We start from the raw sequence: 27,940 nt of genomic DNA on the forward strand, positions 1-27,940 counted from the left end.
ATTAGATAGATGATGAAATCTATCTTAGGTTTCCCCCGTGTCTTTTGGTCACAGTAGACTTGTAGTATAGAATTGACAGTTGCAAAAGCATATCACCAGTTTTTAAAATATTAACCCAACCCTTACCGTAAACCCTTGCAAACAGTAGACCAGTACGAAAGAAAAAATGACCTGATAGGAGAATGATAAAATGAAAAATGAATAAAGAATTGACATTAACGTGATTTTTTTTTTATTTTCATTTTTATTTATCTGATAGAGTACACCTTTCCTACTTATTGACCTAAATTCATTGTTTTGCACCCATGCATTTCCCCATGAACTTACCGTGCGTGGCCGTCACTTCAAACTTACAAAAGTCAAGTTTAAGATACGGGTCAAAATGTATGCTGTATGTTAGCTTGTTTGTGAAAAACTTATCAATAGTTGATGAAATGGGTCCTCCTCAACTTTCTACTGATGTTAGATGGCAAATAATTGGCATGCGAGCAGCTGGAATGTCGTTAAGGCAGATTGCCTGACGCGTGCACGTGGGCCACCACCATTCAACCATCAGCAGAATTGTAAGTAAACATCAAAATACCAATTCTGTGGAGGATTCTCCCAGATCTAGAAAACCTTCAGTAACTTCCGATCGTGAAAACAGAGCTCTTAGCCGAATTATTCGAAGAAACACCTTCATTAACAGTACTGTATTGAAAAGACAGTTGCTTCCACAGCGTGCACTCTCCTCAAGATCTTTGAGAAATCGACTCAAAAGGACAGGATACCCGTGAAAAAGCCATTGTTAACGCCTAGAAACAAAGCTGAACTGTTACGGTGGTGTCGAGCTCGTCGTCGCTTGAATTTTTTATCTAAAGAAGAGTGCATTGGTCCGACGAAAGCAAATTTGTGTTGCATGCCACGGATGGCCGTGTTCGTGTGTGGCGGTAGCCAAATACCGCATATGCCGAAAGAAAACATTGTTGAGATAGTCGCTTTCGGTGGATGATCCGTTATGGTGTGGGGATGTGTGTCTTATGACTGTAAGCTGGATATGAAAACTGTTCGTGGTAACCTTAATGGGCAAAGATACCAGCAGGAAATCCTTGAGGCAATTGTAGTACAGCATTTTGACAATCACCCGTTGAGGACAAGGCCCATTTTCATGGACGATAATGCACGACCGCATCAATCGCGGGCTGTAACAGCGTATCTTCACGACGAGTCAGTGGAGACATTCCCCTGGCCAGCATGTAGCCGCTATTAAAACCCGATAGAGCATATTTGGGACATCAACGGTCGAAAAGTGCACAAAATGACACCTCCTGTGCAAAATCTTGCAGAATTGGACAATGCACTGCACCATGAATGGCAACACTTAACACAACAACAAATACGACGGTTATGTGGTGGTATTAGAAGGCGGCTGGAATCTGTTATCCGTGTGAACGGAAGTTATTTAAAATATTGAAATTTCCGGTTTAAATTGACAAGATGGATCAAAATGGGTGTGTTTGAAATAAACTCGAAGTTGTCCGATGGAATTGGAAATCGCGTAGACCAATAATTGTAAACAGTGCATTTGCTCAAAAATGATGTCTTTTAAAATAAAATGTATAATTATATTTGAATTTTCCAGTGTTTCACATGTCTATCAGATATAAGAAGACCCAATTCACCCAAAAGCTATGAACATTTAACCATATTTTATATAAAAAATTTTTTAAAAAAAGTACAACTCGGGTTTGAAATATGTCGAACGAAATAAATCAGGTGTTGTAATGCTTTTTTCCAGGTTCATATATACAAATGATCTGAATAAAAAGGACTCATGAAGCTACGAAATGTTAAATGTCATATCACAGAAATTACAGAGAGGAATGGAATATTTTGTAACAGTAAATTGTCATTTATTAGAAATACAACAAATTGAAATAAATAAAGTATCAGCTTACAATATACTACAAAAGATAAACTAAATTGGTGGAATCTTGTGTCAAAAGAAACGGTTTACATTTGACCCTGCATTTTGATCTGTAAATAATATCAGGGTTGGTTTAAAAAGAAAATTGAAATGAAAAAAAAAAAAAAATAAGAGGGAGGCTTAGAAGATATATAATCACGACAGGACCATAACAAATACGATGGTGTTTGCTGTTGAAAAAAAAATGTGACGTTGAAAGCTTTTCCTAAGAAACAACTGCGTAAAAAATAAAGATATAGCAAAAGCTCATACAATTGAACCAATTCGGCTGATAAGACTGAAGAAAAAAATGTTACTTGCATTGCTGGACAAACATGTCAAAGGCAATCAACTTTTAAGATATGTTAAAAATGAAGTATAATAGCTCCGGAGAGAAATTTGCAAGTTGGGCATAAGATAAAAGATATTAGCATTAACTGAGGAGATTAAAATAAAATTTGATATCTACAAATATAGATCAATTGTCGGATCTCAATATTAGGTCTACCTAAGTGGCTGGAAGACAAGAAAGTCATCATTGATGTGAAGGTGCAGTTGGTGCAATGTTTTATGTGGGCGATTTTGGTGCCAAATCATTAAGAATGTGTAGAACATACAAATGATTACCAGTACCGTCGATGGGCAGAAGTTTTACTTTTGAATAGATTGATATCACAGTGAATCTCAAAATCAAGTTTGAGAGAACAATTAAAACATGTCAACCAGCTTTCATGGTTTAGAAAAGAAAACATCAACCTACTCAGGATATCACTGACAAAAGAGAACGTTAACTGAATGAGGACTTGTTGGAGATTGAGATGGAAGGATTGATACACAGCTATTATCGGGTGACTACTTACTTGATTTAAAGTATCAACATATTGTAAAGATCACTCTCGGTTTTTATTGGTGTTATGTTTTATCAGTCCTTGTTTTCTGGTGTATGTATTGTGTACTGTTGTCGTTGAACTGTTAGTCTGAATCTAACTTTTGAGTTTAAAACGTAAAACTATTTCTTTGGTTTCTCTTTTAATCACACCCAAAAAAAAAAGACCTATCCCAGCAAAAAGAGAATAGTGATAACAAAATAACTGCTTAGTTACGATGCTAGATCGAGAAGCATACGAAGACTTGAAACAATTTAAAAAGTGCTTTACTGATGACATCAAGTCGTAAACATTGTGATGGTTTGTAGTGAAACAATTCAATTTTAAAAACAAACCAAGGAACACAATATGATCCCAGCTGAAGAAATCATAAATCGCTTTTTCCAAATAGATAACTGCAAACCCTACCAGAATCACACATCGTCCGGAATTCGCTATAGTGTGTAGTGCTATGACGGCAGCCTGCTATTTAGTAAATCAATTTGCTCTACAACATGCACACTGCAGAACGGAAGGGACGATGTGATCTGGATCTTTGTGATAACTTGGACATGTACTAGAGCAATAATTATTCAATGTTCAAGAAAATGTCGTGGAGAATGAAAAAGCTTACAATAGGAAACGATATAATGGATTTGTTGTAAGAAGGAGATGACTGTTATAACCAGGCCAGGTATGACATCCATGGCATCATTACAAACATAGGAGTGAGTAGAACACAGATCACAAACAGTTTTGCGAATTGAGTTGAAAAGGGTGGAAGTGGACAGTGTCCTTGGACTTACGCTCTGTTGGCAGCGTGACATTTATAAAAGCAATTGTTCAGGTACAGAAACCCGGAATTGTACAACATGAAACAACGTTAAAACAATTCTAAAGATATTAGGAACATAGTCATAAGACAGAAATTGGCTGATTTCCATTGTTAAAATGAAAGAAATTAAAGCAGAAAAGAGTACCAAATTGACATAAATGCTCGACTAACAAGCAATACCTTTAGAATCATTCACCTCTCTTTTAGTGTTATTGGTCGTTATGTAAGTAAGAAGTTAATCTTTAAAAATCCTCCTCATACACGATATTAATTATTTCATCATCATAATCTACAATCTATTAGATGAATCTCTGTATTGTGTCTTTAATTTTGTAGTGTTTCTGTCCAATCGATAATGCCTGCCTATTGTCGTCTGCTGAAAAAGATTTATTGTTTTGTGTTGTACTATGTTGATGGGGTCATTAGCTCAAAATCGTTTTTATTTTGTTGTAGAAATCATAACCCGAGTTCAGATATTGTTTGAAGTCGCTGTAAAAAATCTCATTCTGATCACAATTATTCATACCTTGAAATTTTTCTACCTAAATGTTTTAATGGCATACCGGCTTAGACCCCCACTTGCAACCATTGATATTCCAGCATACTTGATCGTGAAACATATAAACGTTCTTGTTTAGCCTAGTCTGGACTTGTAGTGTATGGTATGGTCAGTCGTTTTGTCCAATTGATGTACATTTTTCCAATTCCATTTGTAAGTGTGTGTTATTTGAATATATTCAACAAGATTTTCATTGTTGCGAATGTAGTTAAACGTGTCTCGGTTCTTATTGTGGTTAGTCTTTTACAAAATCAGTTATCAAGCTTTGGACTAGACCAATATCGCAAAACCTAGGACGATTGGTTTTTCAAATCCAAACTTGTTTCGTGTCTTCCGGATTTCATCCAAAAAGATCGTTAAATATATTCCGTTTCTTGAAATTGAGGCTGCTTGTTTTCATGTTTTTTTTTTATTTTAGAAATACGAACACGGTTATTTTTTTAAATGGGCCATGGTTTGATATGATAGCTTTGTATATATTCCTAAGTTTCAAATTCTGAGTCAGATTCCTCTTTAAGTTCATATCTATATTAAGTAATGTACCACATTTGCTGAAATAGCTTGTAAAATGTATGTTGAATGTATCTCAATTATTTTGTTCATTAATATTATCTGGCCTGTAACGTCGCGTGACCTTTCCTTTTGTCAATCTCATATGCATACATGTAGTCCTCGCAAAGTGTTTGTCTATTTCGTCATGCTTGTATTTTTAAATCATGGTTTCACTGCAATCTAATATCCTCAAAAACTGTCCCATTAAACGTAACATATTATACTTTCATCTTTGACATGAGTATTGGCTTGGTAATCATGCATTAAATTTAGCTAAGTATGCGTGTTTACTTTAACTCCTATGATCTATGGGCCTTAATTTGACAATCATCCAGATGATTTACATTGCATACAACTGTTGCTCTTATGGGTAAACTAGTATGTCTACCACTTTCCGGATATAGATTTATTGTAAATTCCGGATAAAGAAAAAATTCTCCAAGCACATTCTGTGTGTTTGGAAATACGACGGTGAAGTTCCTGTAGATTTGCTTTTATAAATTGCAGACTGTTAAAAAAGAATAATGCCTGTACCCTGTCTTGATCTTCCTATCCTCATTCCCTTTTGTTTTGCGACTCTTTTTTTTAAAACGGATGGTTTTATTCACATGTTAGTTATGAAGAGGTAGCTGTCGTACCCGACCAGATTGTGGAAGATAACCAGAATTATTCAAGTACATACGTCAGATAGGTCAATTTGAGGAATAAATAACCATATGAACCACAGGAAATATAGTGTGGTATTTTAATCAAGACTTCCATTGTAACTAAAACACACTGGAAATGGTTGTGCCTTTGGAACCGGTGGTATGTTGACAGTTATCTCTCATTTTGCCATCTCCTAACTGTTTTCAAGATCTCCGTTACATTATTGCTTGCTCACACGCTTGTTTATACTCTTTCGACATCTCCTTGGACATAATTATAATTTTTTCTTCTTTCAGATTTTGCATAAGGATCTCAGCAACATCATCCATCTTTTTTTACATTGTACTTGTTGAATTTCAAACTGATATCTAGTGATCACCCTGTCCAGTTGTCTGATTAATTAATACAATAGAAAAAGAACGATGTTTGCTTTTGGTAGGGTTTGATGTCTGGTTTGCAGTCATTGATTTGGCATCATTAACTTTTTTTCTGATTTTTTACAAAGTCTTGAATTGTATTTTCTCTGCCAAAAGAGGGGCGAAAGATACCAGAGGGATATTGAATCTCATAGATCGACAATAAACTGACAATGACATAGATAAAAAAAAAGACAGACAGACAGACAGACAGACAAATAATAGTACACAAGACACGCCATAGAAAACTAAAGACTAAGCAACCCTTGCAATGTTTTTGACTTGTCGTCATCAGTATAAAAGCACTAAAAATTTTCGTACACTACGAATAAAAGTACTACAACCCGACTTAATTTCTTTAAACGTTATTGTTCCGGAAGAACACACACCTAAATTAGGTATCGATGGAAAGAGGAAAATGTGTACAATAAGAAAATTTGGTCGTTAAAACCCAGGGTGGTAACACTTTTGTGAACTTAGAGTCAAATAACAAGCCTGAAAATATCATTAATTCAACCATGAGGTCAAAACGAGAAATGTTCTTATATATTATCATTAGAATGCTACAAAAAACGACTAAATCTTCAAAGGATGTCAAAACGACAAATTTGACCTCTTGAATAAAGGGTTGCTATTACAAAATTGCGTTAACTTTGAACATTCTGAATTTTCCGCATTTATAACATCGCATATATAGACCTGGCCTTGATCTTTTCACATCTATTAACTTTCATATTGATTAACAATTTTTACTACAACATATAACAGAATTATTTCTTAACTGAAATTCACCAGTTTATCAAATTATTTCAATAATTTGTCTTTAAAAAAAAAACAATTCAAGCGCGGAAACAGTGTTTTTAATTTTGCATCCAAACGGTTTTGTATTTTTGGAAAATAAGTATCTTGCTAAAGATAAATAAATATTGTGTATTTACGAAGTCGGATCGATTAGTTATAACAAACAATGATCATGGTAAAACGAGGCGAATGCGAGGTTTAAGAAAAATCATAGGTGTAACTTGCATGTATTAAGCGGTTGGTTTAGTGTAAAACAAAATAATAAAATGCATACACATGTCTTATCTGGATTATCTTGATAATGTGTAGACTCGTCAATTATTTAAGAAAAAGATAGATAATAATGTCAGATTGAACCATATATAACTTGTCGTTCAAATGCTACATTCAAAAGTTCTGGTCTTAACAAAAACGATTAACTGCATGTAAAAAAAATCAAAACGTTACAGTGGGAACGTGTTTTGCAAGAGTTGTAGCTATTGGCCATTCTCTACATTATCGTTTTCGGATTCAATACGCGTATTATCATAATTTACAGCACGCGTCACTTCCTTGATACTGACAAAATACAGTGCATGACAGATTTTGTTCAAAGCACACATGTCTCTTTAAAACTTTGGGCTTAATCCATGTGTGTCTTTCCAGTCAGTCTAATGTAAACTGCTTTGGTGGCTGTGCAATATTTGAAGAAGTCCAAACAGTGGTCTGAAGTGACGCTTTCAGGACAGGTTGAAGGAAAGTTGATTCGCATTGGGGTATAGTTTGGCTAAGCTAGCATCATTTTTGTTTAACTTTCACGGAGTTTATCTAAATCACTGTGGTCAAATTTAGCTTTCCGTTTCATAGAGCCATGCAACAAATGTCCAGTTGACATCAACAGATTTAACAATGTCACCGCTTGAAAGATGGTCTAAATCAGGTCCCCAAGATTGTCCTTTAAAATTTGATAAGCTGGTTTTTCCCCGGTTCCTTATAATATGAAGTGGGATCACAACCGGTCAAAGCAGAAGCAGCAGGTAAAACTTTACACATGACAGTGTTCAACACACTGTATAATATATGTACAGGAAGGAATCAACGCCCATCTTTATTGCTGATAATTGTTCCTGTTTGAAACCACAGTTCCTGTGTGTTTTTCATTGATGGAAAGAAATGCACATCAAGATTTATGACATATGTATCTGTATATTCGATCCTTCTTGTTTTGCCTCCCAAACTCTTCATCAGCAAATATGGCATGCATGATCATTTGCCTGTCTGCCTCTTCATGTTTGCTGGAAAAATCCTGGCAGTCAGTTACCCTGTGAAAGATAATATCTTCACAACAATTAGGTCAACAAAAATTAACCGCTAGATAAAGTTAATCATCGGGCAAGGTCAGCACCTGGTACTGACCATGATGAAGAAGGGTAAAATCCCTACGGAACTTAAATAGGGCTTGTTTTATTTGCGTTGACATTCAAGATTTTTTTCCGGTCTGTTATGGACCGACCATATACTACCTGAAATACCTTCGGGATCGAATTTACTCCAGTTCGGCAGATTTTATTGAATGATTGATATTGTATATATCAAAGGCTGTAGCAGCATTGGTAAAGCAAGATTTCTGACTTTGATGACAGATAGAGCGAAGTCACCGAATGTGCTAATTGTCTCTACATACAATGTCTGGACTAAGACAATTACGTCCCTAATAAGTACGGTAGAAGATCGATTGCATGGTGCCAACTGATGCTTAAATGCAGCTTCTGCTTCTATTTGATGCCAAATATCGTCTTTATATTTCTTTCGCATAGTGCCGTCTTCGCAAAAAAGAGAGGTAGGAACAGGTCCGATTGGGACGGATAGAACCTTCTCTATTGTAATATCTGCACAACACCCCGCAAGAACTAGAGCACGACGGAAGACTAATTCTGGACTTCCATGTACACTAAGAACTTCTCCTATCCTACACTTGATTTAAACTTTTTCGTTAAGTTTTCGAAGGTTTTAATTTTCGATCTAGGTATTTGGTCATAGAAGTCATTGTTGTTACCTTCTGTCAACGCACTATTCACAAACGATTTTACCATTTTCATCATCAAATGCTTTTGCCAGTGATGATTTAATTCCCTTAGGCGCATGCCTGCCAGTTGAGATGTTAATGAGTGCCTAGCTTCTGGCGAATGACAAACTGCCAAGATGAAAAGTCGCTTCTATATCAGATGTTAAGTTGGGCATATCTAAAATATGTACAGGTAAACATCTGGAATAGTTTACTCTGTTTGAAATAAACAAGTATTGTAATATTGAAGCAATAAAGGTCAAATGTATATCCCTTGAACCCTCTCGTTCCTCCCTAACATTCTGAACCATGATTTTTACAGCGCGTAAAACATATCCCAATACTTGAATGATGGTGACGATTGACATCCCCACTGTCTGTAGACTTCAAAACGAGGCATCAAAATAGTTCTCACGACAATCAGAGCTTTTTTACAGATTTATTATTGTCCTGGTTACTTTTAAAATTTGAGACACCTTCTTGTATAAAGCACTCCCCTTGATGTTTTGAAATAATGCCGTCTGGAACACAAATACTGTCTTGAATACAGTCAACATCGAGCATGGCAATATCGTCTTACCTCTGTATAGGAAGCACAAAAGCCATGAGAGTACAAAATTTCTATCAATGTTCGTGACACATATTCATGATATTCATGATATAACTGCACGGTCAGACACAAGTGGAATGAAGTGAATGATGATTTTGCTACATAAACGACAGATTCTGTAATAGCCATACATACACGAATTTTATCTTTAGACATAACACGCGGTTCAGAAGCGACTGTATGTGATTTTTTTATCAATCAACTAACAAATGAACATAAGAAGCGATGCTTCATTGGCACTAGGGTAGTCATCCGAGTAAAAAACGAGGTTTTTAATATCGCGCCATAGAGCGGTAGCGGCAGAGTGCAGTTATTGGTCCTCATTTGATATATTCTTAATCTGCAGACATTCCATGATGTAATTCTGAAAGTTTTAACATAGACTTCAATTATCCTGCACCAGATATGGCTTCTCGTATAAAAGTATCAGATTTTGACGATTGATCATATATTTGGCCACCCAATCCCACCCTTACGGAAATGTTAATAAAATAAATTCAACGGCAATACTTTTTTCGACACTAGGTGCAATGTGAAGCTGAATAGGTAAGGTTTACTGGAGAAAAAATCCAGGGTGTGCTTAGGCTATGATTTTTTTTTAAATTGGGTCTAAAGTTGGGGTCGGACACCCTACCCCACCCTTACGAAAAATGTTAACAAAAAAAGTTTGACGGCAATACTTTTTTCGCCACTAGGTGCAATGTGAAGCTGAATAGGTAAGGTTTACTTGAAAAAAAAATCCAGGGTGTGCTTAGGCTTAGATTTTTTTTAAATTGGGTCTAAAGTTGGGGTTGGACACCCTACCCCACCCTTACGGAAATGTTAATAAAAAATGTTTGACGGCAATACTTTTTTCGCCACTAGGTGCAATGTGAAGCTGAATAGGTAAGGTTTACTTGAGAAAAATCCAGAGTGTGCTTAGGCTTAGATTTTTTTTTAAATTAGGTCCAAAGTTGGGGTCGGACACCCTACCCCACCCTTACGGAAATGTTAACAAAACAAGTTTGACGGCAAAACTTTTTTCGCCACTAGGTGCAATGTGAAGCTGAATAGGTAAGGTTTACTTGAAAAAAAATCCAGGGTGTGCTTAGGCTTAGATTTTTTTTTAAATTAGGTCCAAAGTTGGGGTCGGACACCCTACCCCACCCTTACGGAAATGTTAACAAAAAAAGTTTGACGGCAATACTTTTTTCGCCACTAGGTGCAATGTGAAGCTGAATAGGTAAGGTTTACTTGAAAAAAAATCCAGGGTGTGCTTAGGCTTAGATTTTTTTTAAATTGGGTCTAAAGTTGGGGTCGGACACCCTACCCCACCCTTACGGAAATGTTAATAAAAAATGTTTGACGGCAATACTTTTTTCGCCACTAGGTGCAATGTGAAGCTGAATAGGTAAGGTTTACTTGAGAAAAAATCCAGGGTGTGCTTAGGCTTAGATTTTTTTAAAATTAGGTCCAAAGTTGGGGTCGGACACCCTACCCCACCTTTACGGAAATGTTAACAAAAAAAGTTTGACGGCAATACTTTTTTCGCCACTAGGTGCAATGTGAAGCTGAATAGGTAAGGTTTACTTGAAAAAAAATCCAGGGTGTGCTTAGGCTTAGATTTTTTTTAAATTGGGTCTAAAGTTGGGGTCGGACACCCTACCCCACCCTTACGGAAATGTTAATAAAAAATGTTTGACGGCAATACTTTTTTCGCCACTAGGTGCAATGTGAAGCTGAATAGGTAAGGTTTACTTGAGAAAAAATCCAGGGTGTGCTTAGGCTTAGATTTTTTTAAAATTAGGTCCAAAGTTGGGGTCGGACACCCTACCCCACCTTTACGGAAATGTTAACAAAAAAAGTTTGACGGCAATACTTTTTTCGCCACTAGGTGCAATGTGAAGCTGAATAGGTAAGGTTTACTTGAAAAAAATCCAGGGTGTGCTTAGGCTTAGATTTTTTTTAAATTAGGTCCAAAGTTGGGGTCGGACACCCTACCCCACCCTTACGAAAAATGTTAACAAAAAAAGTTTGACAGCAATACTTTTTTCGCCACTAGGTGCAATGTGAAGCTGAATAGGTAAGGTTTACTTGAGAAAAAATCCAGGGTGTGCTTAAGCTTAGATTTTTTTTTAAATTGGGTCTAAAGTTGGGGTCGGACACCCTACCCCACCCTTACGGAAATGTTAATAAAAAATTTTGACGGCAATACTTTTTTCGCCACTAGGTGCAATGTGAAGCTGAATAGGTAAGGTTTACTTGAGAAAAAATCCAGGGTGTGCTTAGGCTTAGATTTTTTTTAAATTAGGTCCAAAGTTGGGGTCAGACACCCTACCCCACCCTTACGGAAATGTTAACAAAAAAATTTTGACGGCAATACTTTTTTCGCCACTAGGTGCAATGTGAAGCTGAATAGGTAAGGTTTACTTGAAAAAAAAATCCAGGGTGTGCTTAGGCTTAGACTTTTTTAAAATTAGGTCCAAAGTTGGGGTCGGACACCCTACCCCACCCTTACGGAAATGTTAATAAAAAATGTTCGACGGCAACACTTATTTCTTTTTTTCTTTTCTTTTTTTTAAAGATTATAAATAATTTCCCTGCCCACCATACTTGATGTACAAAAAATAAACCTTTTGTCTATTCAAAGTAGGCGATATCCACTGCTTCAGAATTATAATTTTTCGTTAAAACAGATTTGTCTAATTAAAAAATATTAATGCACGAGTGAAACTTTCTTTTCTTGTCATGCAGAACAATTATAACTTTTCAGGAACTATTTGACAGAATGCCGAGAATATGGAAAGCTGTTTGACACAATATCACAAAATTAATTTATGATTTCAATGTCAATTCCCTGTTACAAACATTTTTTTAAGCATTTGAATAATTTTTATTACATATTTACGATTCCATGTACAGTTAAAACTGTTGACTATTAAAATTAAAAGCGGGGAGCACACTGTTTGGTATATTGACATCGATTACTATTGTCTCAAATTAATGAACAGGACTAGATATTTTTTAAATCATCGAATAGTTCTCCGACTGCTTTATTATATATTAAACACTGATCACACATTGGTTATATATTAATAAAAAAAAATTGAGTACGTTTGAATCTTATGCAATTTTTTGGTTCATAGACATATCCGAAAACTGGCTGCTAGCGTATTGGCTGCTAGCGACTGGCTGCTAGCTTGAGCCTGGTAAACTTGCCGGTGTATTATGTCTGCTGGCTCTGGAAGCCAGTCTTTAAATGAATGTTTCGATCTGTTTACACATCTTTTACACATTTTTATTTTGAAAATTAATCCTAACAGACCTTACAGTACTAAATTATCATGATTATAATGAGATACTGAAATGCACAGTTTCTAAATTTTAAAGGTTAACGTTTGAATAGTATTAGTTTAATATGTGAAATTATAAATATAGAGATTCCTTACCACCGTCATCTTTCATAGACTGAATAAAACTCCTCATCTTGCAACCTTCTGTGTTCAGTTAATATAGAACAGTATTTGAAATTTGAATTTGACCTCAACCGGAAGTTATAGAGATAGATAAACAAAGAAAATTGGAATGCATTAACATTTTATTCATGGTAGCAAATCATCAATGAATCACACCATGATAGCTAACAAAGTACACAAATCATTTTCAAATCATTTCATATGATATTCTAAGTTAACAAATCATAACGAAATCACACCATTCTAGCTTACAAAGTTAACAAATCTCTTTCAAATCATTTCATAAAATATTCTTAGTAAACAAATCATAAAGAAATCACACTAAAACAGAAACAAATTGCTTACAAATCATACAATAGAAAGAAATCACAAAGAAATCAGTTTTAGGGAATTTGAAAAATTCTAATTTGTTTCTGATTTGTTTAATGAATCGCAAGTAAATGGTACTAACAAATCGCAGAATCACGATTTGGAAGAGATTTGAATACGATTTGAAAGCAATTTGTTCATTTATTTTTCTGTTTGGGATGCCTTCTTTTATTACCAGTCAACAAATCGTACAGAAAAGGGTGTTGGCGAATACGTCATTCCTAATTTTCCTTCTATGTTAGGAGGTAACTGTCCTTCTGGTAAAATTTTGTACCGAGTTGCTATTGCTGTCAGAAATAAAAACAACTCCATCCTCGCTAGTGATTCGCCTGGACAAACCCGTCTTCCTGCAGAGATATACATGATCAATATAAAAGAAAAAAAAACATAGATAATAAAATTATTTTACTTTGGCCTTTATGAATTTTGATTGGTACTATTTGATTGTAGTCTTACACAAGTTTGACCAAACAACATTTTTTGGGGGGAATAATTACGAACTCTCACGTCTTTTATACCTTAGACTTCGATAACAATGGTAGCTTGGTACCGTCAACAAACATGCGTACAACTGATTAGTTCTTGTTTATATTAGGTATACTTTTACACCGAGTTATAATGCTTTAATTAAAAACCAAGAGTTCCATCATGGATAACCTCGCCTACAATTTGATTAATTTCATTATCAAAGAAAGATCACTCAATGGTCAAAAGTCAAAAACGAAGGTTTGTTCGTTTGTCAAGTACCTATAACAAAGTTAGTTTGTTTCTCGAGACGGATCTAGTTTGTTTATTGCTATTTATATTATTGTATTATTGTATTTTCTATCTACAATAGTAGTAAAGGGCAGCATCAATCCCTTTTGTATAATTTGTTTATTTGATATTCAAGAATATTTTCAAATAAATATTGATTGGCACTGGAGATCGAAAACTTTAATGTTTCTACAGAACAACAAAAATAAATGTTATACTCAAATTATATAACTATTTAGGAGTGTATCTCGACCAGTAGGAAATTGATATGAATTCTATACATTCACGTCACACCCTATTTCCAATTGTCGAAAAAAAAATATATCCAGGAGAACGTTTAGTGAATTGACTTCTTTTAAATGTAGATGAAAAAATAAATAGGTTTTATTTGGAAAAATGTGGATGACGATTGATAAATTAATGTAAAGAACATGTTAATCTGATAAGTACATGTATGTTAACCCTGATTTCTACTGAGCAGGATTTATAACGTGCTAGTTCACAGGGTAACAATCTGCTGGAACACATGTAACCATAACAACGCATATTCTGAATAAGAGTCCACCAATCTTTGCTCTAAATGCCGCGGTGTCAGCAGAGAAGTAACACATGTTATCTGTTTTTTCATTTGAGCTAACCGAAGATCTCGAACCTACGACTTCCCGCACTCGAGGATAGCACGCTTTCGAGAGACCCTCGACGTGCTGAAGGCTAACAGTTAGGAAAAATTAGAAGCGAAGGGGTACTTAATAAATTAGTTGGTGGCATTGGGCTGTTTTCTGCTGCTCTTTGTCGGACTGTTGTTTCTTTCACATATTTTAGTTAAACCATGCCACATAACTTCGATATGTCTAATTATCTATAAAAAAAGATCTCAGGTTTTAATAGAACCTTCAGTAATTGATTTAAGTTACATCATAACGGGCTGTTCTGCCCAACAGGCTGAAGCTGGCAATCACTCGCTAGCAGCAACTTCATTAGCAGCCAATTTTCCGTTTTTTTCCCGCTTAGGAATTTGTTAATGACGGTAGATATTTTTTATTACGTGTAACTTGTACGAATCGTTTTTTGTTTGAAAATGACATTTAGACACTTGTTTTTTTGTTTAGGAACGTACCCTTACCTTTTACTTATAACAATATTCAACGATTTTGATTGTTATCAAAGGTACCAGGATTATAATTTAGTACGCCAGACGCGCGTTTCGTCTACATAAGACTCATCAGTGACGCTCATATCGAAATAGTTATAAACCAAACAAATACAAAGTTGAAGAGCATTGAGGATCCAAAATTCCAATCACGATCGACCCTTTTGGTATTCTAAAATAACGTACTATGTCAATTTGACATTGACATAGTACGTTATTTAGGAATTTAATCTATGGACTCGAAAAGCAACTCATTGTGCACTATCATATTTAGTATTAAAGCAAAAAAAAAAAAAAAAGAGTTTTGAATGATTATAAAATTATATACTATAAAGGAACATACCAAGTGAAAATGACATAACATTCTCTCTACTTTTGTTGAGCTTGCCATTATCATCTAAATATCTGCTTGGATCAAAATTATTGGAATCTGGAAATTTATTCTCCTCATGCAAGGTTGCGTTGATGTTGGGAATCACGATCGACCCTTTTGGTATTCTATAATTATTAAGCACAAAATCTTCAGTGACCGTATGAGGAAGAGAAAATGGTATGATATTACCAAGACGCAATGTCTCGGTTATAACACTCTCGCAGTACGGTAGGTTGTTTCTATCGTTTAGCAACGGCTGACGATTGGGACCAACAACTTCCGTCAATTCATTTCGTAACTTCTCTTGAACATCCGGGTTATTAACTAGATAAATAATTGCCCATAGGATGCTACTCGCTGTAGTGTCAGTTCCAGCTCCAAACAGATCTAGCACAACACCCTCTAGGTTGTCCTCTGTATAATATACATAAAACATATTAATTATTTTGATTGTATTTTTAAATGAAAACACCATTCCTACATTTATATTTGTGTTTAACTCTTAAACCCGACATCGATTTGTTTTGCGCTATGGATTTAATCATTCTAATGTTTCATAAAACATATCTCTATATTTATAATTTTTCGCGAAGATACTATTTTAATATAATTGTGTGTAAAGAAGATGTAATGACTATGGTTTTACAATTTTATTTCATTTAAATTTAAATCTAACAATAATTACAACAGTTACTAAACACTGAACTCCATGCATGTAGTCAGAATATTATATGAATTGCATTATTGCATGCAATTTACATTTTAATTTAGTCCTCTTTTTATGATGACAGCAAAAAATATATAGCATTACCAATAAAAGGTACCCGAAGGACTTACATATTTCTGAGAATAAAAGCAATAAAGACTAAATATATATAAAACAAACAAAAACAACAAACAAAACTGTCTGAAGTCCTGACTTGAATGTCAAAATTGTTTTGACTATTGCAAAATGAAAGTTTCGTAAATACTTGATTCATTTGCCAGATAAGACTGTTTATATGTTCATCTATATATTGATGGATTGAATGGTGTTTAACAACACTTTCAGAACTATTGGCTTTTTCGATGCGGTCACTTTTATTGCTAGAGGATTCTGAAGGGCACGAAGAGAACCACCGAACTTTAGTTAGAAATCTGACAATCCTAGTCAAAATGTATTAAAATACAACTCACAATCTCTGTAGTTAAAATTCTAAGATCACTTGTCCGTCGAGGCCCATCAAATAGTTTGCACGTTTAAATGAAATCTGGATTCTTTTGAAAAAATGTTGGGTGTTGAACGTTAATTTAACTCAAGAAATAGATCTTTGAAAATTAAGTACCAAACAGGCCTAGGGAATCCGATACAGTTTCAGAGAGATAGGAATACTAGTTGTAAAACGAATAAGAAAGAGCTTAGGTTAACACGAGGGTCTGGATGGAGGGATCTGTTATTCTGTAAACATTTAATTTTCACCCTTTTTTTCTCTAATCTTCAAAAATCTAACCCCTTTTTTCTCTAATCCTCAAACAATTCACCCTTTTTTTCTCTAATCTTTATTTTTTTTTGCCCGTAATTCTTCAATCTTCTTTTTTTAAGCGCATTATTCTTAAATTTTTTAACACCATCCAAACCCTCATACACATTAAAGATTTATGCTTCCCTTTTGTCATTTTGTTTTATCTTTTTTCATGTATGTTCCTAGTAAATAATAATTTTTGATACCGATACCAATAATAAACTCAAAAATTATACTTTAAGGAAGTCGATTTTTTCTTTTTGTAAAATTTCGGAACCAAATTGAATGACTTTTTTTAACATGTAGAGCTTGGAAAAAAATTGGCACGCTAACCCTACATTTCTTTTCATAATTCGATAACATATAGTTTTACATTTTTAAGTTTAGAGAAAGTGCTTAGGTTATACACGAGGGTCTGGATAGGGGGATTAGTTTTTTTTTAATTTTTGAAAGACGAAAATGTCCCATTTTTAAATGTATGGAAAATATAGAGATAATCAGGTATGGCTACAATGCAGGCGATTTGGTTTCACGATATCTCAGTAGCATTGGTTCGAATCCCGGCGAGGGAAGAACAAAAAAAATTGCGAAAGCAACTTTACAGATCTAACATTGTTGGGTTGATGTTTAGACGAGTTGTATATCATTATTTATTTATACCTGAGAATTGAAAATCGTTTTCATGCGTGTGTTTTTTCCACTCCAACAGATATGCGTCTATGAAATCTCGCAAGTCATCTTCGTCAAAGTTACGTTTATGTTCCTCGATAATGTTGGCCATCTGAGCTTTTAGGTCTTTGACAAGATTGATACATTTTTGTGTCCCAAGTACATCGGAAATATAGCTGACATAATGTAGGTATGGTATCCAATTTACCATTGGTAGATAAGGATTAGACAAAAGTTCTTCCAAGTCTTTGATAAGTTTCTGAAATATTTTGTCATCGTAGTTAAATCTCTTACCAAATACGATGGAACAAATAATATTTGAGACAGCTTCTCTAACAGAAGTTTCAATGTTGACAGGACTCCCTTTCTTGCTTTTCAAAACTTCCATGAAAAATTCAACCTCTTCGAGAATTTTTGATTCCATATTTCGTTTACCAAATCCAAAATGCCTCAAAGCGTTTATCGTAAAAGTTCTTTGTGCTTTCCATAAAGCACCACTTGGAGCAGCAATCCCTACATAAAAGAGATTTGATTGCTAGCATTTTGGTATATGTCTAATTTTTCATCTTTCATATTGTATAAGTAGTACTAGTTAGTGACAAATGCAAAATATAACAAGCACAAACTCAAAATGAATACTTACAATCAAAACTACTAAGATCCATGTTATAAGCTCATATAATACATTCACTCAGATGGTCTAGGTGTAGCTTTTTCTTGTTAGCATTTAAAACTGTTAGTATAATGGTGCATATTCTTTTGTATTATGTTGATTTATTGTAAGGAATGTATGCACTGGCAATTGTCTCTGTCTCTGCCCCCCATCTTATTATATTCCTTAATATAATTATTTATTAAAATTTTATTGAAAGACTTACAAGAAAGAGCGTTAAACTGGCAATAATTGGTGCATAAAATACTCTAGTTAATACTGAAACTTATTTTTTTCCAAAAAGATAATTGGATTAAATAATAATTTCCTGTGAACGATAGAACCAGGAAGTTAAGACACCAATTCAATCATAAAAAACCCACATCATTCTGCGTGTGATTGTCTCAAGTCAGAATACTTAGTACTGTAATTCAGTGGTTGTCATTGGTTACCGTCTATCACACTTGTTTCGTTTCTTGATGTGTATATTAAGGTGGTACCCAACACTTTCACTAAAATCAATTTGGCTCGTTTCATTTTCATAAAATTTTGACACAGTATTTACTTTGACCCTTTAACAAAAATATAAAAAAATCAAAAAATTTGAACCAACCGTTTAATCAGAAAAATTACACTGGTTATATAGCAGTTTGACAAACTTTTATTTTGATCATTGATATGCTTAATATTCCCTTAACAACTCAACATCATTAAAACGTTCTGCTGATTTTACAGAGTTATCTCCCTGTAGTGTTAGGTACCACCTTAACACATTCTTAATTAAGTTATAGGCATAGAGGTTCCCGGCATGATAAAACAATTCAAACGAAGACCAATAAACCATTTCACCATCGACCAGATTTATGACAAAACAATATTAAACGTTAAAACAAATGTGACAGAGACAGTCACCCTATTCTACAACCACTGATTAACAGGCGCCTGAGATGAGAAAAGTGCATTCACTGTTTAGACTGTAATGCAAAACTTTCAATCGAATTGATGTCAGGTTATACGTTCAAGATAAAATAAAACTGACCTTTGCCGCCTTGAACTTTCGTGAAGAAAAACACATCCGGCCGGTCAGAAAATATATCCGCATGTTTGACAAAGGCTTCATGGAGTGTGCTTGTATCATTAATAAAAACTGCCCAATATGGTCCTAAAGACAAACTGTACATTCGTCCATACTTTTTTGATAGTTGTCTTGTTTTTGTTAATATGTCCACCCCAAATAAACTAAACAAATTCCCAATCACGGGCAGCGGTGTTGGCCCCGGTGGTAAGTCCGACGGACGACGAGACCGTTTCCATACAAATTTGCATGACAATATAAAAATTAAAACCAAAAGAATCCACACAGTAATGTCATCCATAACCTTGAGTATTTTTATCTACATTGATGTGATATACGAACAGGTGAACTAAACTTTGTATTAAACTTTCAGTCACCTGTGTCAACAAAGACATATTCACCTCATCACAAAATGTAGGTTATTCTAGAACCACGTGTCCTGTACGCGCACGGAAATGGTACATTTTTTAAGTAATACTGGGAAACACTTTGAAGGTAAAATATCGGGGCCAATAACCTTCTGTATTTTTAATTAAATGACTGTTATCTTCTGATTTATATGATACATAAAACGGTAAATGAAAATCAAAATGTTTACATTTGCCATCTGGGTTTCCTCTGTCAAATCTTTGCATGCTTTGTGTTTCGGACGTTCGCCACAAGTTGACAGCGTATATTAAGGATGTTCGCTTGTTGTGTTTTAGAATTTTCGTCAGATTTTCGGAATCCTCTGGTTTTATCCATTTGAATTCGTTATTTGTTTTGGCCCATTGACCCCCATTTTTGCTTTTTATAAATCTTTTGCATGTATAATTATAAGCCATTTGTAAAAGTCTTATAAAATCTTATCTATTTTTTTTTTTTATAGTTTTTGAGATCTTTAACTTGTCAATGATCAAACTATAAAAAAAATCAAGAGAAAACATTTTCCCGCCAAAATTTCAATAGCTAATATCTCGAAAACAAGCACATTGACCTTTATATATATTTTGTTTTTTGATTCCTTAATTAATCCCCTTTCAATATATACTAATGTTATGAAAAGCTATTTTCTTAAAAACTGAGTAGCGAACTTCCTTAAATCTCGAAATTGAATGAATTATCCAGTGCAGTAAGGAGATGCACATGTCTGGATTATCGATATTCCGAGTGAAAAAAAGGAAAGCAAAAGTGTAGTATATGTATTGCTTTACAACATAAAGAGACATGAAAAAGAACAGATATGTCAGTATTGGCCGAGGAAGTTGCAAATAGTTTATATCACCATATATTATGAATAAAATGTGAATAATATGAATGAATAATATGTCCTTGTCAGGTCAGGAAAATTATTATTGGACAGATTATGTTGACAAAATGAGATATTTAAACCCTTAAACATTCTTCTAAATTAAAATATGTGTGGAGAAACATATTTATTGATTGATTCTTGTTTGCTTAACAGTGGCAAATATTTCATGCATGTTCGGGACGAAAAAAAATATATTTACAATACAAACTTAAATTAACAGGGTTTGAACAGACGATGAAGAAACACCTTTTTATGGCAAGCCGTTTTGCTATTTATTCTTACTTCAAGATATCTCATAAACTTTATAAGATATCTTATATATAAATATAGTTTATATGATATCTCATATAGTTTATAAGATATCTTATATATAAATATAGTTTATATGATATCTCATATAGTTTATAAGATATCTTATATAGTTTGTAAAATATCTCATATAATTTATCAGATATCTTATATAATTGTCTTTATAAGATATCTCATAAACTATATAAGATATCTTATAAACTATATGAGATATCTTATAAACTATATAAGATATCTTATAAATAATATAAGATATCTTATATAAAAATTGTTTATAAGATATCTCATATACTTTATAAGATATCTTATAAACTTTATAAGATATCTTATAAACTTTATAAGATATCTTATAAATAAAGGCAACAGTAGTATACCGCTGTTCAAAACTCATAAATCCATGGACAAAAAACAAAATCGGGATAACAAACTAAAACCGAGGGAAACGCATTAAATATAAGAGGAGAACAACGACATAACACTAAAATGTAACACATATAGACAAAAACTTTAGAAGATATCTTATAAAGTATATAAGATATCTTATAAATTTTAGGAGCTATCTTATATAACCTTAAAGATATCTTATATAATATATACTATATCTCATAAAATATACTAGTCAACAAAAGAAACGATACACGACTTTTTTTCTAATTTAAAGATGAAGTTTTCCGTTTATAGGAGCAACATTTACGGTAGTAATATTTAATGGCCATGGAAATATAAATTCGTTGAAAAAAAAATGTTTTTTGCTTTCATGACGTCATTTTGCGAAATTTAAATTTTTTGACAAAATTGACATAAAACGACATTTTTGAAAACAGAAGTTCCAACTAATGATGTCAACCTCTCATTTAAAGATAAAGACAATGTTTGCCATCAATTCTTTTTAAAAAATCGTACAGTTTCTTTGTTTATTTGTAGAGCAAAGTTCGTCCCCACAAGAAATTGTTAAAATGTAAACATTATCAATTGATTTACCATTGACAGTATGTGTAAAGTGAAATTAAAAAAAAAAAACGTTAACAATCTTAAAATTAATCAGAGAGGTTCCAAATTTACAGTGTGTTGTTTTCATATCTAAAACATTGATTTGAGACGAAAACAATTTTTTCTTTTTTTGCATTTTTTTAAGTTTTCAAAAAACACTTTTTTTACCAAAATTTTTAAAAAACATTATTTCAACTCATTAGTCACAAGATGAACATAGCATGATTAGCATATTGAATATTGTTTAACCAATTTGAAAATTGATTTAGTACTCAGAAAATTGTGTGTCGATTTTGTGTCAAACTTTCCGCAAAAATAATTTGCACCTTATGATCGTTTACACGGAATTTCGTTACTTTCCGACAGGTTTTGATTTTCATTATTATATGCGCATACATTGCAAATGAAAGCTTTTTAAAAAAGTGTATCTCATATTGTTTTAGTTTTAATACTTCTTGATCAATTCTATTCTAACGTCGTGTATCGTTTCTTTTGTTGACTGGTATATATAAGATATCTCATAAAAATAAAATTATGTAAGATATCTTATATATTATAAGAGGTATCTTAAATATTATAGGCGATATCTTATTTAGTTTATATGATATCTCCTAAAGTTTATAAGATATCTCCTAAAGTTTATTAAATATCTCCTAAAGTTTATAAGATATCTTATATATAAAAAAAGTAGATGTGGTATGATTGCCAATGAGACAACTATCCACAAAAGACCAAAATGACACAGACATTAACAACTATAGGTCACCGTACGGCCTTCAACAATGAGCAAAGCCCATACCGCATAGTCAGCTATAAAAGCCCCCGATAAGACAATGTAAACCAATTCAAACGAGAAAACTAACGGCCTTATTTATATAAAAAAATAAAGTTTATAGAATATCTTATACAGTTTATAAGATATCTCATATAATTTATCAGATATCTTATTTAGTTGTCTTTATAAGATATCTCATAAACTATATAAGATATCTTATATAAAAATTGTTAATAAGATATTTCCTATACTTTATAAGATATCTTATAAACTTTAGAAGATATCTTATAAAGTATATAAGATATCATATAAAACTTTATGAAATATCTTATATAACATGAAAGATATCTTATATAACATTAAATATATCTCATATAACATTAAAGATATCTTATATATTATATATGAGACATCTTATGAAAATGAAATTATATAAGATATCTTATATATTAAAGGAGATATCTTATATATTATAGGAGATATCGTGAAATTCGAATAAATAGTAAAACGGCTTGCCATACCTTTTAGTGTCGTCGATCTAATAAAAACAAAGACTTTCTTGCACTGGCACTGTATCTTAATATAACGCAAAGAAGGTACTTATCACGTGAACATTTAATATTTGTTGTCGGAATCCTTCGTTACTGGCCTGCCCGAGTTTGTCAACCGTAATTATTTCGGCAATAATGGTAGGGGTGTTATGTACCATTGTGTAGATACATCGATTTAGATTTATTGCATAACAAATTTAAGTGGGCTTGACAACCGAGAAATCGAAATATAACTAAATTTCGCGACCTAGTTGAATTTTTCAAAAATACGTGTTTATAAGTACCTTGTGTCATATTAAGGTACACAGGAAATTTATTTGCTAAGACAAGTGCTTCTGATTTCTTAGTAGCCTCACTTTAGAAAAGATTGCGTACCATGACGACCTGCTCAACCAGTGTATTATCCAACAATATTTCATATCGGTTAAGAATAAGCTTCTCCTATTGGATACAAAGAGGCCACATAACATTCATAATTCTTCAGAAATACATTCAAACGGTCATTAACAGGATGAAACGGACCAAAAAACCGGTCCTCAACGAACTTTTCACATGATAATGACCGGTGGGCGTGGTTTCTGTCTGATAATGACCGTTTGGGCATGGTTTCTCTGTTAATGACCGGTGGGGTGTGGCGTCTCGGTTTAGGGAGATGTCCCTTTTATAAAACATTTTCCTGTTTTCAATATTACAAATTATAAAGAACTTATTAAGTATTTATATACTGGAAAATAGCACTAAAAGAATGACAGTATGACTACGACTGGCATTCACTCTTGCCATATAAATCGTATAACTACTCGAGTTTGCTTTAGGCATTTTGAATTTATGAGAATTTACCAAAACACGGTTTCTCAATGAAAGAAACACAATAGTTCTTGAAAAAACTGGTCATTATCGTGATACAGGGACTGCCCGTAGGACAGTGGTATTAACTGCAAGAGCAAAAATGACCTCGCCTCCGGCGCAGTCATTATCACTATCTTAGTCAATACCACTGTCCTGTGGGCAGTCCATATATCACGATAATGACCAGTTTTTCAAGAACTATTATGTAATTACTGATACGATTACCACAAAACCGGTTATTACAATAACTTAAGGACATGGTTAATAATTATCATTTAACTGTGTCACAATTGATCATAAGCATATGCCAAAGTATTCACATAGTTTTGTACCGGTATTCACACTTGCTGATAGTGATATTACCTCTGGTTTTTAATATGACTGGTGCGTAACAAGCACTTCATGCTTACCCCTTCTGAGCTGACGATATCACTCATGCTAATAATTGGTGTATATTTTTGTAATTGCACGGCTTTTTTTAAAAATTTTTCGTTGTTCGTTTAGATCTTTCCTTGTTTATTCGTACTAGGGTTATATAAATCGTCTTTTTCTGTAATTTTTCGCATTCACATGCATTTTGTTACTACTGTATACATTGTTTTAGAAACTATATTGACATCTTGTATAACTTTTTGTGTTTGCTATTTATGAGACCAAGATTAATCCACAATTTTCTTCATGTGGAAATGCCTGTTCCAAGTCGACAGTTGTTTTCCATTGGGTTGTTTGTGTTTGAGCTTTTGATTTTTTCCGATTGATAAAGAACTTTTCGTTTTGAATCTTCCTTAGAGTTCAGTATGTTTTCTATTTTTTTTTTAAAGACTTAAAAAACGTAACATTATGGATAAATGCTTGTAAACTTACAATCAAACATTGTATTGAATTTGGTAAATTCTTATTTTGACCATTTTACTGTTATTTTTATTATATCCCGTTGTCTGTCAAACTCCAGGTAGAATACATAGATATAAGAAGATGTGGTATGAGTGCTAATGAGACATCTTTTCATCCAAGTCACAATTTATAAAAATAAACCATTATAGCACTAAGTACAATCTTCAATACGGAGCATTGGTTATCACCGAACAACAAGATATAAAGGGTCCCAAAAATAATTAGTGTAAAACCATTTAAAGTGGAAAAATCAATCCTGATTTTTTACAAATACATTGAATTACGCAAAAATCTGGTTTTAGCACTTCGACCGAACACATTTGGAGAAACCTGGATTATCACTTATTAAGCACTTCAATTACTATTTCTGATAAAACATTTAAACATTCAACATCTTAGGTTGTACAATGAGCACACACGTCACCATTGCCTATCTTCTTTTTCATATGTTCCCAAAAGATTCAAAGTACATTATCATGATTATTTGACTTGTATCTTTTGGCTAATAACTTTTAAAGGACTAAACGCAGCGAATCAGACCAGCCCGTAACGGATGATGCATCTTTAACTGGAATTCACTTGAGGCAGTGAATATGAAGATACTCATATATTGACATTACAACCATACACCGCTTTGTATCGAAAAACCCATTCTGTACAGATGGACAACCGGCAGTCGTAATACCTGTCCATTATCCAAAATAATCCATTGCAGAAAATACCCATATTAATTATGACCAAATCATTCTCATCTTAAAAATGCATGAAATATTTTCTACTGAAATCAAACAATCAGCCAATCATAAACAAATCACAGAAGACTTTTTTCTCCGTTTCATGTTTCACTTCACGGCTTTGAATCTGGACTATATGAAAAAATCGTTTGGAAAATTTGTTATGTAGTAGTAATTGATAAGAAGTAGTGGATTCGTAAACGATAATCAACGAGCGACTTTAGTAAGAACAATAGACTGACGTCAGAGAAATGGATTAAATTGAAAGAACAATTTGTCCTCCCATCATTTTGACAAAATAATCGTCTGAAATACAGAGTGAGTACATACTTAACGTAGTATCGCTCAAAAGAACACATCATATGGCATACAAACCTTCCTAGCTGGTATTTGGAAAATAAATTAATTCTACCAAACCATCAGTTATTTTCTTTGCAAGATGTTGTGATTTTATCCAACTTTTGTCATATACATCTCAATGATATTATTCTTCTACAAATTGCCTGAAACTGAATAGGCAATTTGTGTAATTTTTTTTTTAAATTTCAGTCATTTTACAAAATGACTAGGTATTTTTAGTCATTTTGTATAATGGCTGTCGTCAGGCATTTTATAAATTTCCTGAAAATTCAGTCATTTTACAAAATGTCTAAATTTAGAAAATACCTGTAAAGTATAAATATATTAATACATCATGTACTATTTTCTGCAATTTTAGTTTCCTCTAAAGTCACTGTGTCTAAACCACACCGGCAAAATTTGTTCGGACTCAATGGTATCTAACATCCGGCACAATGACGGAACATTAATAGACAGAAGAAAGCTAGGTTTCTCCTTATTTTCTTATTTTTTTTATGATATCGAAGAATATATATACATATACAACTATTTTCTATTGTGATATGCAATATTTTCTACAACCGTTCTATATTAACGGAGAAATAAGTAAAAATGCATGTCAAAATGACGAATTGAGTGAACCTTGCCTCGAAATTGTTTAATTTCTCGTTAACTTGTTCACATTGTACGGAAAGAATGGTACGAGAAGGTAGATACTGACACGGAGATTGCAAAACTTGTTTTTATGAACTACTCACTACTTGTATTTCTGAGTATGGAACGAAAGAAATGGGTCATGTCAAAATGGAACTGGCCGGTTTCGTCAATGTGTACCACCCGGTTTGGTCTTAGATTTCACAATGCATAACCCGGTTTGGTCAAATAAAAAAAAAATCATAATCGCATTGCATTATAATTGATCATTTAACTTCAGTGTTAAAAAGGAGTTTTGTGACCGGGTAGTTGGAAAACAAGTTCTTTCACAGGACAACGGCTTATTATTTATATGATTAGTCTCAGATTCAAATAAAAAATAAGCAAACACTAGAATTCCTACTCTCATAGAACACAAATAATTTTAATTTTATTTTGCATTCAAAAATTTTTAACAGCAGAATACATATAAATAAAGGTTATAACGCAAATTGAGGTTAAAGCTCTCAAATATGCGTTTTCTATATGAATTATGGAAAATATGATAAGACAAATGTATATATGAATGCATAATCGACATGGAAAATGAATGTTTATAGGAAGAAAAGGATTACAACTACCATGCATCAAAGGTGGGATCGGGGGAGGGGGTGCAATATATAAGTCTTCTAGATTCGCCACTTATATTATAAAGTGTATACCGAATTAAAATATTGTAAGAAATAAGAAAACAGGGACACCCGCGAAATCGGATTATGTGAGTCTGATTATGTTTATTATAAACATTCTCATTGATATTTTTAAACAAGCGACACTAATTGATTCGAATTCATAGCGTTTTTAACTACATGTATTTGTATAAAGCTGCATATGTCAAAAGGAAGAAGGTTTGACTGTAACATATACAAGTATGAAACACAGATCTAACGATTTTTTTTTCCTATTTGTCATATGTCCATTGCCCTTGCCCTTGACCTCATTTTTATATTATTTTTCCTTCGGCCACAGACCTTCACCATAAATTGAATTGCGACCATTTAAGCATTTGTGACATGTCAGTGCGTACACTTAAATATAAATAATATGTCTTATTTGTTTTATTGAAAAAAACGCCAGTGAAGCTATGTCCGATCCGGTTCGTGAAATTTGAAATTTTCAGTTGTTACACATTTTTTTTAAATTCAAGAACGGTGTAATTTTGTTTGGAATTCTTTAATTTAATTTTTTTCAATAATAAAATAATAGATAGAAATTATTATTTTCAAACATATAGCAAA

General features: G+C 33.2%; 1 protein-coding gene across 1 annotated transcript; it reads right to left on the reverse strand.

The window, feature by feature from the left end:
- Positions 1-13,029: 13,029 nt before the first annotated feature.
- On the reverse strand, positions 13,030-19,625 carry LOC143062744 (cytochrome P450 2C25-like). Its single transcript, XM_076234509.1, has 4 exons — positions 19,242-19,625; positions 17,542-18,063; positions 15,350-15,793; positions 13,030-13,447 (listed from the first exon to the last, which is right to left on the reverse strand). The coding sequence occupies exons 1-4, from the start codon at positions 19,576-19,578 to the stop codon at positions 13,272-13,274; spliced, it is 1,479 nt and encodes a 492-aa protein (XP_076090624.1). The 5' UTR covers positions 19,579-19,625; the 3' UTR covers positions 13,030-13,271.
- Positions 19,626-27,940: the final 8,315 nt, after the last annotated feature.

The sequence above is a fragment of the Mytilus galloprovincialis genome, chromosome 2, assembly GCF_965363235.1.
Source record: "Mytilus galloprovincialis chromosome 2, xbMytGall1.hap1.1, whole genome shotgun sequence".
Classification (NCBI taxonomy): domain Eukaryota; kingdom Metazoa; phylum Mollusca; class Bivalvia; order Mytilida; family Mytilidae; genus Mytilus; species Mytilus galloprovincialis.